We start from the raw sequence: 13,700 nt of genomic DNA, 5'->3' as shown, positions 1-13,700 counted from the left end.
AAGAAACTTGAGCAGCATTATTGTTAACCTTTAAAAAACCACTTTGTTTGGTCTTGGCTCTCGCTGCTCCGGTCTTTGGACTCTGACATGCGACTGGTTACTGAGTTAGCTGGATAACAGTCCTGATTAAAACAGCTGTTAGGACTTGAAAACCTGTTATAGATTAGATTTGATGTGGTTTACTTTTTCCACGGGGCATTCATCACCTGACTTCATTTTTTCCGTCTTTGTGAGATAGGCCTCTTATCTAAGAACTGACGCGTCTGGTTTGTGACGTAATTAAAAAATTCAAAGGAGTTAGGCAACACATGAGAACCAGATTATTCAGTATCAACTGTAATGCAAGGGGGTGTGATGAAAAACTCTCTCTCTTCGTTTGCAGTTCCCTTTTTAAAGTACTTATTAACTTAACTGTAAGGCAGTCGCTGTCTGGGAAGTGTCTGGTCGCCTGTCCTGGAACTCTTTGAGCTTCATCAGGTGTTTGTGGAGGTGTTTTGAAACAGGAAAATACTTCAGCTGTATTCTTTATGTCTTTCCTAATAAAACTATAACTATAAGAGTTTAGTGATAAAAGTCCCTGATGCAGTAATTACTACAGTGCTCCGAACTCACCCGTCTTTGAACTCAGCCTTAATTTTGATCTAAACTAGACATCTGTAATATTTTGTGATTTCATCATGCACGGCTGAGACGCTGTTACAATGACAAAATCTGTCACCAGACAGACGGACGGACAGACAGACAGACAGACAGACAGACAGACAGACAGACAGACAGACAGACAGACAGACAGACAGACACATGCCAAAGTACTCAAAATCGCCTCATTTGCTGTGGGTAATTAGCAGTAAACACAAAGTATAGCTGAGGCTGCTGGGAAAGTCATGTTTAGTCATAAACTAAAGTACCGACTAAATAGAAATTTTAACCTGATTATGGTTCTGGAGTAAAAGTCGAGGGGTCACCAAAGTTATTACAATTTATCCAGACGGGGACACGAATGTCTGCAGCAAATGTCATGATAATTCATCCAATAATAAGTCACCCTTACATCCAATGTAAACCTCATGGTGGCGCCAAAGGACTCATGAGATCTCCAGGATAGATCGTCTGGGGACCTTGAATTTCTGTAAAAAAAAATGTTTAAAAAAGTGCCAATCCATCTTTTAGACACACATCCCCATTAGCCTCAATTGTACTATGTGTTTTGGCCAATTAGCACATATTAACATGCTAACATGGTGAAGATAGATGGCAAAAATTGCAAACATTATTCCTGCTTACCATCAGTATATTGTATTGTGAGTATGTTAGCATTTAGCTAAACACTACTACAGTACAACCTCACAGAGCTGCTAGCATGGCTGTAAACCTCTACCCTCATGAGTTACAGCCTCCTAAATGATCATACAGTTGAATCACCGCCTCTAAAACAGTTCTAACAATAATTGATGCTTCTAACCTTCAAAAAAGGTTTAAAAAAAAAAACAACAAAAAAAGGACTATTGTGTTTGACGACATTAGTTATAATGAGGTGTGCAGCACTGTTCAGTTAAATTCAACTCACCCCTTTCTTCCTAAGTACTCTCACTTTTCATTTCTCTTGGGAGGTGAAATGTTACCTGGAAAACTTTGAATGTGAACCGACCTCGCTTGTTTAAAAGGCGCCTCTTTCTGTGGCGGCCTGACCACTTGTACTGAAGATGCTTGAGCCTGTGACCCTAAACCTAAACCTAGGAAAATGTGCACCTGCGTGTAAGAGCAAATAATACGTTGTACTCCAGAAGAAAAACAGGAGAAAAATAAAGATAAATAGAGAAAGAATTTTGTGAATCTCCTTTGCTTCCTTTATTTAGCACATACTTTATTACTTTCTCCACCTACTTCCTCCTGCAGCATTTGATTAACTATGTTGACAGAATCAGCCTGAGGATAATTTTGTGGTTACTTTTTAAGCACTATGGAAAAATACTGTCTTCAGGTACAAGGAGCACAACTTGGACTTATTAAATGTGTGCAATATAAGTTATATATATACTGTATGTATATATATATATAATTCCACCCCATGTTGTATATACCTTATGTCAGAGTAGTTTCAATGTCTACAACTTTAAGCAGAATTCACTAGAAATAACTAAGACAATCCTTCTGAGAACTAATGCTTTTAACTTTAAAGTTACCTAATAATTTTCTCCAATACCCAACCACCATCTCAGTGTCACGTGACCTCAGCCATGTCTGAAGCAAACAGTGGAGGGGGGGGGGTGAATCTGTTGGGATTAGCCTACACGCTCAACATACTGACCACACAACCTCACCGGTGGCCGCAGTCTGCAAACACCAGGGTAAGAAATACCACTTCTGTTTTCAGATGTTGTTTTTAAAATGACCGCGACAGTTCAGCTGCGATGAAGATGTGTGAAGTGCTGTTGTGTTAAATGTGCAGAAGCCGAGCACATGCAGAGTAAATCCGGGCCAAGAAGCTGTCGAGGATGATCTCCTGATCCCTCCACCACACCAGCCTGGGAAAGAGTCAAGGCAACACTCACCTCCGGTCAGTGTTACAACCCGTTTACACCGAGAAGTCACTGTTTTCTTTCCTTAATAATCACATACTGTTGTATTACTGTTTGCTCAGTAGATTATTTGGTTAATTAAATCAAATTGTCTCTTTAAACTTTGGTACTAGTTCAGTTTGTGCGTTAAACGAGTTCAGCAGGTCCTGATTCAACGTTATGTCATTTGTAAGACATTAGTTTGCAAGTGTCGATGTATTTCCTTGCATTAAGTCATGAGGTGTTATTTTTGTCCAGCTTCTCCACTATTACTTTTCCCAGTAATAGTGATCACATTGTTAAGTACTCTATTCATAGAGCACAGTAGGCAAAAGCCCAACAGACAGGATTACTGGCCTGAGTGCACAGTCGGAGTGAAACAAGGACTTCCCACTTGCCAGCAGCTCATTACTAACCGTGTCTTGTGCTCTGTCTGGGCATTAACGCGTCTTACATATCACAGCAGCATGTAATTTCTCTGTCATCATGACTGGTTACAGTTTGTCAGAATTTAAATGATCATTACTTTTTGTTAATGAGGTTTTGTATGTGAATTGAATCTAGTAGAAGCAGCGTGTGTTTGATTTCTCTCTGTAAATCTGCTGTTTAGCGAGTAGCTTTGTGTGACACAGACACAAACGCATGTCAGGGTCTTTTGTTCCAACCACCATGGCGTCCCTGGAGGAGGAGCTGACCTGCTCCGTGTGCCGAGACATCTTCAGCCAAGTCCACCCCCTGCCCTGCGGTCACAGCTTCTGCCCCACCTGCATCCGCGAGGCCTGGAGCCAGAGTGAGGGGGAAGTTCACTTTACCTGTCCACAGTGCCAGGAGGAGCACGGCGAAGTGTGGTGCGACTGCTGCCCCCCCGAGGCGGAGCGAGGGCAGCCGTCATTGGCTGTCAAGACCTGCCTGAGGTGTGAGGTGTCGTTGTGTGCTGAACACCTCCAGCCCCATCTGGAAAGACCGGCATTTAGCACCCATCGGTTGGTGGAGCCGCTGGGGGACCTCTCCCATCGAAAGTGCCCAACACACACAGAGATATTCCGCTACTACTGTGCCGATGAGAGGGTGTACGTGTGCGGCGACTGTCTGCTGGAGGGAGGCCACGTTCAGCACAAAGTGAAGGCGCTCAGACAAGTGGAAGATGATCTGAAGGTGAGCCGGAATAAATATAGATGTGTGTTTTTATGTGTGTTTGTGCAGCAGTGTGAGGCTGCTGAAATACTGAACGTGTGATTTCACAGGTCATTCTCCAGACGCTGCTCAGAAAAGCAGAGGATAAGCTGAAAGATGGAGAGCGAATCCTCAAAGAGCATGAGAATATTGATTCCTGCATGGCTGTGAGTAAAAACACATAAACTGTGCAAAGACAGTGCAACATAGTGAGTGTCTCAGGAGAAGACGTTCTGCCAGAGTGATGAGATGTTTATGTATCAGTCAACGTTCTGGCACCGACCACCGATCCCTCATTGCTGGTTGCAGGACTCTCTGACTAAGGACGACACCCAGGTGGAGCGGCTGGGCTCGAACCTGCAGGTCCAGGTGAAGAAGCTGGTGGTGGCCCTGAGGGAGATCACGAAGCGGGAGCGACAGCAGGTCATTGAGCGTGTGCAGGAGGACTGCACCAAAGTGAGAGACGACATGAGCCAGACGCTCAGCATCCAGCACTACCTGGCCTCGCTGCTGGCAGAGACGGACCCCTTCCTGCTCATCTGGGTAAGACGTGGCGCTGAACAGACACTCTGATGTATTATAGTGTTTGTAGGGTGGTCACAGTGAATAACCATGATACACATGTCAAAATGAAGCTGATGATGCAACAATTTAGCTTCTGAAATATAACTATTTTACCATTTATGGCTCCCAGAGAATTATATTACGACCTCGGTCATCCATTCGGACAGATGTCACAACAAATATTGGATGGATGGCCATAAAATTTGGTTTCGATATTCATGATCCCCTTAGGATGAAATATAATCACTTTGGTGATCCCTCAACTTTTCATCTAGTGCAGTGGTTCCCCTTCCCTTTTCTCTTTTTTGTTTGACATATCTTGACTCCTCTTTCCTTTTAATTCTTCCTGTTGCTTTCCATTTTGAGTCTCCAGTTTTCTTTAAGCGCACAAACAACTACACAATATGGTACGGCTGGCGACAACATAAAAGTTTCTATAATCATCTTATCACAGTAATAGGCCTTAATAAAGTCAAAGTTTTCAACATTTATATTATATATATATATATATATATATATATATATATATATATATATATATATAAACTGTTCTGCAAATGGTGTGTTGGTCCACTGGGCCTCGGCCCACAGGTTGGGAACCACAGATCTAGTGCCATCATCTGGTCAAAGCTGCAACATCTCCACTTTTAACCCAACTGGGGAGTTTTGTTGCAGCTCTCTTGTCTCCTTCCCTGAAATTTAGTCAACAGTACTGAACTGAGGTCAGTGCTATTTACCATGACATCCACTGTTTTATGTGGTGCGTACCGGCAGATGCGTGACAGTGGGAAAATAACACCTTATTTTTAAATGGTACCAAACTGGTGCGAATGGGTGTGATGAATATCCAGACAAATCATTGTATTATACTACCACATATTATACTGCTCACTCTGGGGCACAAAACTTATACAGTATTTTCTGGATTGTGTATATTAAGTCAGTGAAAATAGGATCAATGTTTACCATTTGAACCCAGGGAGGATGCTGTCAGTTTAAGCTCGTTAGTGCTTTAAAAGAGTCCGAGCAGCTACAGTACGCAGCAGAGGATGTTTGGTATTATTATAATTCGTACTGTCAGAGCTCGTTTATCATGGAATAAAGATGGTACGAATCAACCAAACAAACTGTGCAGAGCCTCAGATGGGGTTAGTTATAGTGAGTATAACCTTGCTTTTTTTTGCTGTCTCATCCAGCTGGGCTCATTCTCAGGGACATTTGTAGTTGTTTGTGTGAATGAATCCTTTTATGTCATATTTTTCTCAGCTGTCCTTGACTCTTCTTTCCTCAGGCCTTTCAATCAGATGACACAAAGTAAGTCCAGAATAAATCAGTGATGCTTCATCCTAAGGTGTGTTGATGTGTGTATGTAGATGTGCATGTAGATACTTTACGCATGTTAGGAAATGTTTGTATGCGGGAGGTAGAAAGACAGCAAGAAAAAGAAAGGACAAATGCACTTATGTAATTACAACAAGCTCTATATGTGTCTGTCTGTGCTCATTTTTCCTGCTGCATGTGTCGTCTAGGTTACTAGCCGACCTGAACAGCCCACTTTTCACACCTGAAGCCATCAGTCTGGACAGGAAGCACATCCTGGAGGACATAGAGAGCAAGTATCGAGAGTTCATCACCGCCACCCTTCGCTGCCTCAGTGAACTCAAGAGGGAGCTCTGTGAGTAGCAGGTTTATTTTAATTTATCAAAGGAGCAGTCTGATGTTTTCGAGGAAATATTCACTTTCTTGTCGAGAGTTAGATGAGAGGATTTATACCAGCATCACATCTGTCTTAAATATGAAGCTGCAGCCAGCGGCCACGTAGCTTAGCTTAGCATAAAGACTGGAAGCGGTGGGAAACAGCAGCTATAAAGCTCATTGATTAACACACAACACTCCTGACTAGTCATATTTACACTTTGTGGTTTTTGTACAAATTAAGCAAACAAGATACAATGCGTTAATCGGTGAGCTTTTTTTTTTTGCCTTTTGACAGAGCCATGCCAGCTGTTTTCACCTGTGTCCAGTTTTCGTGCTAAGCTAAGCTAAGCTAAGTGACTCCAGCTGTAGCTTCATGTGTAACAGACAGATGTGAGAGTGGCATCAATCTTCACATCTAACTCTCGGCATGAAACATATTTCCTAAAATATCCCAATCCTTTCAAATTTTGATTTGGTTTGATTTTAATCACTTATTTTTATGACGTCCTCTGACTCTCACTACAACTACTTCTATGTGTGGTAATCAAGCATCCACTGGAAATATTTCTCTTAAGAAAGAAAAGCTTTGTTCTCATTTTTCCATTCTGTAGATTGTGTTTTGCCCACCAGAGTCAGAATAAAGCAGCAAAAATTACCACAATTAATGTAATTCAAGCAACAAAAGATATTATTGTATGTCTCTCTCTGACAGTAAGCAGTCCTTTGACTCTGGACACAAACACCGCCCATCCTCTCCTGAGCGTCACCGATGACCTTCGCTCAGCGACTCGGGTTAAAAGCCGTCTGCCCTGCGCTGCTCACCCCGAGCGTTTCGACCACTGGCCGCAGGTTCTCACTGTCCAGACCTTCTCCTCTGGGACTCACTACTGGGAGCTGGAAGCTGAGGGATTCTGGGATATTGGCATCTGCTATAGAAGTATTGGACGGAAGGGGAAAGATGACAACGCCTTCGGGAACAACAAGGTATGTCTTCCACCTCGTTGGGTTAGTTGATAGCCTTTAAACATTTAAAGGTGCTATATGTCACATTTTTTAGCTGTAATTTGTTGTTTTTGTAAATAAATAAAAAAGGTGGGGGCCTCTAATGCCAGTGGTATTTGTAGCGACACCATATTTTTAATGTTTCAGTTCATGAACATCACTCTGACTTTCTTTTGTCTGGCTTCAGTGAAAATGAAAAGGCTGTTTTGTTATAGGAGAAAGACAGAACCCTCTTCCTGTATTGGCTGTGCCCTGGAGAAAAATATTTCCCCATCAAATACCCCTGTAGGGCAATTTATGTCATTTATACTAAGGCTTCAAATTTGACATGGCACTGATACACTGTTGAAATACATGTAGCATCTTTAAATATGATCAAAGTACTGAGAGTGCCTTTCTTTACCTGCCACTTTAGACTTTAACCCCCATGTCTCTATTAAATCCCCAGGTGTCGTGGAGCTTGACACAGCAGCATGACAGGAAGCTGGCTGCCTGGCACAACCGCAGAAAAACCCGCCTAACATGCCAAATGACCAGCAACCGAGTCGCCGTGGCCGTGGACTACGGCGCGGGCACCATCACCTTTTCTGAGGTGGGGCCATCGAGCAATCTGACCCACCTCCACACCTTCTCCACCACGTTCACCCAGCCGGTGTGCCTGGGCTTCGGACTCTACAAAGCTGAGCTCAACAGCCGCATCTCTATCGTCAAAGTCTGAGGTGGAGGAACGGGAAAGGAAGCCCCAGAGAATAACTCTGTTGGCAGCCGCGCTGGTTTGACTTAGATAAAGACGCTCCAAGACAATTCAGCGTTGATTAATTTTCCACATTTGGAACAACGCGACTCTGCGCTGGAGCTTCTGCCAACTGGAACTTTTTTAGCTGAGCTTGTCTTCTAAAAGCACACCACCGAAAACTGTGATCAGGTGATAGTGACATGGAAATTATTTCCAACACAGAACAGTGCGAAAGGACCGTTGATGCATGAGTATGAGAAGGATTTGATGAGCAAATGAAGACTCATTTGAAAAAGACCAGAAATGGGTTTTTTTTTTTTTTCGTAGCAAGATTGGAAGATTATTATGTGCTTTTCAATTCCACAGTGATTCAGAAATGTAAGTGACTGACTGCTGATAATACACTCTGTTGCCGGTTTATTAGATAGACCTAGCAGTCTAATACAACAATGCTTAAATAAATACTAGATCCATGAAGGCCATGCTGTTCAGTTTTTGTCTCTGCTGTTTCAGAGAGGGTTTGATTCAGCTCCATGGTCATTTTGGAGGCTCTAGGTGCAGTAGAATTGAATTGCATCGGTGAGTGTTTCATTAATGAGGGGGAGATAAAAAAAGACAGATTTTATGTGATGCTGTGTTTCTGGAGCTGAAAGTTCAGTTCTGTTTATTTGTTTCACTGACCTGTAGCTGTGCCTATACATGCTTCACCGGCCTGGTGAAGAACGTATAATCCAGCCCTGTATCTGCTATAGTGGCTCATAAAAAAGGTAGCTGCACATCCACGGAGCAGTGGAGCTGCAAATGTTTTCACTCACATGAAGGTGCACAAGCCACCTTGATCCTTTTTAACTCGGCTTGAAGACACAAGACAAGGAATCGCTGATTTGATTGGATATTAAAGAAAAAAAGGGGAAAACAACTGCCACTCACTCGCTAACTGTACTCTTTGAAGTGTCTCAGATACCCAATTATCATCCTATTTTCTTTATTTCACTGTAAAGGTGAGTGGGCGGATGAAACATAGAGGGTGAGAAATAAGCAGACGGAAAGGGGGGTGGCTGAGAGCGGGAGAGAGAGAGAGAGAGAGGGAGGGAGAGAGACGGAGGGATTAGAGCGTGCTCTGTCTTGGTTACACTCAGACTAACTGTCGTACGGTGAAATAACGTGATAGAGGAGCGAGAGAACAAGGATTTCTTTGACCATATCACTTCAACCCAGCTTGGACTGTTTTCACCTGATATGGAATACCAGCTTGTGCAGATGGAAGCAGGTGATCATCTCTGTTTTTCATTTACTTGCGACGCTAGAATTGTAGTTTATAGAGCAAATAGTTGTCGGGTTATGTTAGAGCACTTGTTTTAAGGTTAATAATAGATCATTTTGCACTGTGAATCATTTCCTTTTGGTGAAAGATAAATTAACGGTATTTAAAAATGTACATTTTGAACTTGCCAAGGGCAAAAAGTGACTCTATTCTCCAACTTAATGTTAAATTTCTGAGTTACAACGACAGAAACGATGTTGAACCTGAAGAAAAAATCAAATAAATTGCAAAAGTAATAACTAGTGTTTTTGTAAGTGTGAAAAACAAAAAGAGCACAAGTGAGAAAACGTGTGTGTGTGTGTGTGTGTGTGTGTGTGTGTGTGTGTGTGTGTGTGTGTGTGTGTGTGTGTGTGTGTGTGTGAGGGAATGCGTGTTGAACAGTGCTGGGAGGGAGGGAGTGGGGGATACGTGTAGAAGACAGATGGTCACTCAGTGGAGTTGTTCCCCTACTCCCTCTCTCTTTCTCACTCCCTTCTGGGTCCTACATCCTTCCCCTGTCACCTCTCCAGAATCTTACCTCATCTGTTTTTTTTGTTTTTTTTTCCTCACCTCCCCTCTCAGCATCTTTTACATCTTCCTCGCCACCATATAAAGTCTTAGCTTGGATCTTCACTCACTTTGCTGTACCTTTATCTCCTCAGGTCTTCTCTTCGCGTCCCATGCTACTTCTCTTCCTCCTTCTTGTCTTATTTTTTGCTGAGGAAATCAACTTGAAATTTCCAGGAGATTTTTATTTATTTTTTTTTTTTTGTGTGTGACTGTCATTCTGGCCCCCTACTGACACAGCACGTAGGACACTGGAGAGATTTGGGATTTGTGTGGGCAGACAAGAAAAACAGAAAGACAAACAGAACGGCTGTGATTGACAGCTTTGGTCAATGAACCATTCTGAATTTCATTTGAATGTAATTTAGTTTTGAGACACGTTTGCTGGTTTGATTGCAGGTGATACCAGCGACAACCGAATAGAGGTTAAAGATAGAGCAGGTTTCCTCTCTTTCTCTTTTAATCCAACCAACTCTGAACTCTGAGAGAGGTTTGGACAATTTCTTTCATCATAGCATGTTTATTTACATTTCACATTGTCCAAAGTGACACTTCTTCATAGCAGAATTAATCAGAGATAGTCACCCTAAACAGCCCAGGATCAGTCATGCACCCCAGGTCAATCTACTTTGACCTCCCGCTCTTGCTAGGTGTGCTCCTGTTGTGGGGACCCACGGGGTCCAGGGGCCAGAATGACACGGAGCCCATCATCCTTGAGGGGAAATGCTTGGTCGTATGTGACTCCACTCCTTCATCTGAGCCGGCCGGTAACGCGCTGGGCATGTCGGTCCGCTCCGGCTCCGGCCGGGTGGCCTTCTCCGCCAGCCGCCAGACCAACCACGAGCCCACGGACATGAGCAACCGCACCATGATCATCTATTTTGATAATGTGAGTGTGTGACTGCTGAAGTGTGTCTTTAAGTTTCAGCGACACGGTGTATTTAAAAAAAATACATATTCAAAATAGTTAAAATAGTGTGAAATGCTCATTAAGGTTGAAAGTAGTTTCATTTCCCGAACCATTTAACAGAAGAAGATCTTTCCATGGTGCCGTCATGATAAAATAGTTATATATCACTTTCTCTCCCGCTCAGCTTCTGTTAACTGTACTCCAAGTATTTTTAGACAGAGGTCTTCTGCCAATAAGATGCACATATGATTAGAGTTCTGACAGTGAGACAAAATGCTAATGAGGTAAACACTGACGTTTTGCTCACAGTGCAGCCGTTTGGCCACAGAACCGTTGGATTATACTGCATGATCCGCGAGCGTTTTCATGGACATTTAGGGCTTTTTTTTTGGAAATGGATATGTAGAAATATGACCCGGGAGTTTGGGAGAAGTCTGTGATCTACCTGGAGTGAGCAGGTGTATAAAGGTAGTTAGAGGGTGGGGTGGGGTATCTTTTTTTCACTGCCAAACCCTCTGTGCTCCTTTACTGTTTCGTGTATAATGTCACATATCATCTGTGGACGCAGATCCTGGTGAACGTCGGCACTCATTTTGACCAAGAGAGCAGTGTCTTCCTGGCACCAAGGAGAGGAGTGTACAGCTTCAACTTCCATGTTGTAAAGGCCTACAATAGACAAACTATCCAGGTACAACACCTCAACTATGACACTTACAGTAATGATTCCAGTGGACCGACATGCAGTCTCTCATTCCTTCATATTGTCTGCTTTAGGTCAGCCTGATGGTGAACGGCTGGCCGATGATTTCAGCTTTCGCCGGGGACCAGGACGTGACCAGAGAAGCTGCCACCAACGCCGGCCTGGTGATTATGGAGAAAGGGGATAAGGCCTACCTCAGACTGGAGAGAGGCAACCTGATGGGAGGCTGGAAGTACTCCACCTTCTCTGGGTTTCTGGTCTTCCCCTTGTGAGAAAGGTGGATGGGGAGCAGGTTGAAGTGTTGTATAGGTGATGGGAGGAGAGTTGGATGGAGGAGGAGTGAGAATGACTTAAAGGGAGGAGTGACGGAGCAGAGGGAGACGCGAGGGGAAAAGATGTAGGAGAGAAGAAAGGTTTCAATCTGTATCTCATTATAAAGCGCATGAAAGAATGTGTTTTCTGTTAAATGCAGAGAAAAGATGTTCAAATTAAGATCATTTTCACCTGAGAAAAAAATTAATAATGAAAAAGTGGGGAAAAAGAGGTTTGTCTGTGATTTTATTTTGCTCTGTTTCTGTGTATGAATATTTGATGGGTTTATTTAAGAGACATTTTAATTGTGACAAAATTATAAAGTAGCCATGTGCAATGTGGGCTCCTGTGCAAAAACTAGGTGAGAGCATTTGTCTTTTTTTTTTTGTTCAAAATGTTTGAAACACTGCTGCGCTCCACATGGCGTCCTGTCTAGCTTACAAACTCGCCAAACTTCCCCTTTATTCTGCTGTTGTTGTATGACTGATGCTTCTCTATATGCCTGTTAGTCTCCTGCAACAAATGTTTATTTACACAGAAATTTCTATTGAGGAGAAATATTAAAATAATAAAGTTGACTGAGTGTATATCCTTTAATGAGTTTGCAGGAGTGAATGCATTGTCATATTTCTTTCCACAAATAGCTTATATAAAGATAGACAATGAATCTATTCTATGAATCACTTCTAGATCAACATACAAAAATAACCAAATTCATACTGTAATATGGGAGAGGTGTGAAAGTTAAATATTCTCATGCAAAACAGTGTTTCTCCTCCCTCTCATGGTACTCTACCCAGTGCCACGGCAGCTGTTTGTAAATATAGCTCTCACCAGCAGAGTTGGCGTTGGCGTGGACCGAGCAGAGCAGCGTGGGGCAGAGTGTAAGTGTGGTGAATAGCAGATACTCCTAGCAGGGCCGCAGACAGATGGAAGCTTTGGCGAACAGGCAGGCTCATCTCTGCAGGGCTGCCATGGATAAAGTGTGGTGCACTGTCACATGTAGTCACTTACGCTTCCCTGGTTCATGACCACCACCCCTCTCTCTCTCTCTCTCTCTCTCTCTCTCTCTCTCTCTCTCTCTCTCTCTCTCTCTCCCTATTCTCTCTGTCTGTGTGTGTCTCACTCACTTTCATACACACTCCCACATTATTGGCATCATGCTTTTATGATTTTCGGATGAACCATTAAGTATTTCTAAAAATGGAAAACCATGACTTGAATTCATGGTGTCACATTAATGCACTGACTGAAGAAGCTTTAATGATAATGGGAGACTTTGTGGACATACTGTTTGCTATTCTGACCAAAATGATCTGAGTTTCAATACAAAAAAATAAGATCCTTCCTAATATAATTATTTTACTATATATGGTCTTTAAATTTATGTTTTTTTGTGACATTTAAATTGAAATGGTAAATATGATATGAAAATTAAGACTGTGAGCTCCATGCTGTTGGGCCCTAGATCCCAATGGACCTGCAGAAGTTGCAGGTTCCCTGTGCAGCAATAGGCTTGTGGTAATATCATTAATTGTAACTTTGTTTGGGAATTTGCTGCACTGAAATATAGTATCATCTGATCTGATGAGGGCCTTCATGTGGACTTTATTACCTGAGGTTGAGGCCCTATATCAGAGTTTAGTTGTGATACCTTCATTACTCCAGTTTATTTTACATGGTGCATATTCCTAAATTAATTTTATTTGTCAGATTACCACACAGCAAACCTGGGGATGTACAAAGAGTGGAGGAAGAGGGGGTTAATCCGGCCATGTTTAAAATAAAAACTGAAAATGTATCAACTGGAACAGCCACGGCCGATAATAATTATATTTCAGTCCCTGAGCGCTAGAGGGCGCCACACTTCCCTAATTACAATCACTCATGAGAGCAGTCAAGTCATCACATTATCAATTATCAATTCTCAAAATGTAATAATAATTAACTCAAATCCACCCATTTTCCCAAGGGTTATGGGTGTATATTTATATAAAGTAATAAAGCAATATTAGAAGATCTCGCCATTCATTTATTGGTGTCAACTGAGTCCTGAGCTGTGGCCAATGTAATAAAACGCTGAAAAAAACCGATGGTGTCATTTACAAACAGGCCTGTTGCGTTGTGCTCTCCATTAACCCTTTGAGATGATTGAAACACCGTGTGTTTTTCTCCAG

At 42.5% G+C, this 13,700-nt stretch overlaps 2 protein-coding genes across 4 annotated transcripts; both read left to right on the top strand.

Moving 5' to 3' along the window:
* The first annotated feature begins 2,095 nt into the window (after window positions 1–2,095).
* On the top strand, window positions 2,096–8,208 carry trim110 (tripartite motif containing 110). 3 transcript variants are annotated; one of them, XM_056392519.1, is made up of 9 exons: window positions 2,096–2,348; window positions 2,450–2,557; window positions 3,208–3,713; window positions 3,803–3,898; window positions 4,041–4,274; window positions 5,587–5,609; window positions 5,825–5,970; window positions 6,706–6,977; window positions 7,444–8,208. In XM_056392519.1, the coding sequence occupies exons 3-9, from the start codon at window positions 3,228–3,230 to the stop codon at window positions 7,711–7,713; spliced, it is 1,527 nt and encodes a 508-aa protein (XP_056248494.1). In that variant the 5' UTR covers window positions 2,096–2,348; window positions 2,450–2,557; window positions 3,208–3,227; the 3' UTR covers window positions 7,714–8,208. The 3 variants fall into 3 exon arrangements, with proteins under 3 accessions (XP_056248494.1, XP_056248492.1, XP_056248491.1); XM_056392517.1 differs by having other exon boundaries at window positions 3,191–3,713; XM_056392516.1 differs by having other exon boundaries at window positions 2,097–2,348; window positions 3,169–3,713.
* Window positions 8,209–8,833: 625 nt separating this feature from the next.
* On the top strand, window positions 8,834–12,101 carry cbln12 (cerebellin 12). Its single transcript, XM_056392520.1, has 4 exons — window positions 8,834–9,001; window positions 9,697–10,490; window positions 11,080–11,199; window positions 11,286–12,101. The coding sequence occupies exons 2-4, from the start codon at window positions 10,209–10,211 to the stop codon at window positions 11,481–11,483; spliced, it is 600 nt and encodes a 199-aa protein (XP_056248495.1). The 5' UTR covers window positions 8,834–9,001; window positions 9,697–10,208; the 3' UTR covers window positions 11,484–12,101.
* The last annotated feature ends 1,599 nt before the right edge of the window (window positions 12,102–13,700 follow it).

Source organism: Seriola aureovittata, chromosome 12 (assembly GCF_021018895.1).
Source record: "Seriola aureovittata isolate HTS-2021-v1 ecotype China chromosome 12, ASM2101889v1, whole genome shotgun sequence".
Taxonomy (NCBI): Eukaryota; Metazoa; Chordata; class Actinopteri; order Carangiformes; family Carangidae; genus Seriola; species Seriola aureovittata.
The sequence above is the reverse complement of the archived record's forward strand: the minus strand, read 5'-3'. Positions and strand labels throughout refer to the sequence as shown.

Bases quoted from the DNA above. Each gene is read 5' to 3' on its own strand.
- trim110 (XM_056392517.1), top strand. From the start codon at position 3,201: ATGTCAGGGTCTTTTGTTCCAACCACCATGGCGTCCCTGGAGGAGGAG. The intron at 3,714-3,802 runs GTGAGCCGGAAT...GTGATTTCACAG, and splicing joins AAGTGGAAGATGATCTGAAG to GTCATTCTCCAGACGCTGCT. The intron at 6,978-7,443 runs GTATGTCTTCCA...TTAAATCCCCAG, and splicing joins ACGCCTTCGGGAACAACAAG to GTGTCGTGGAGCTTGACACA.
- cbln12 (XM_056392520.1), top strand. From the start codon at position 10,209: ATGCACCCCAGGTCAATCTACTTTGACCTCCCGCTCTTGCTAGGTGTG. The intron at 10,491-11,079 runs GTGAGTGTGTGA...CTGTGGACGCAG, and splicing joins TGATCATCTATTTTGATAAT to ATCCTGGTGAACGTCGGCAC. The intron at 11,200-11,285 runs GTACAACACCTC...TGTCTGCTTTAG, and splicing joins ACAATAGACAAACTATCCAG to GTCAGCCTGATGGTGAACGG.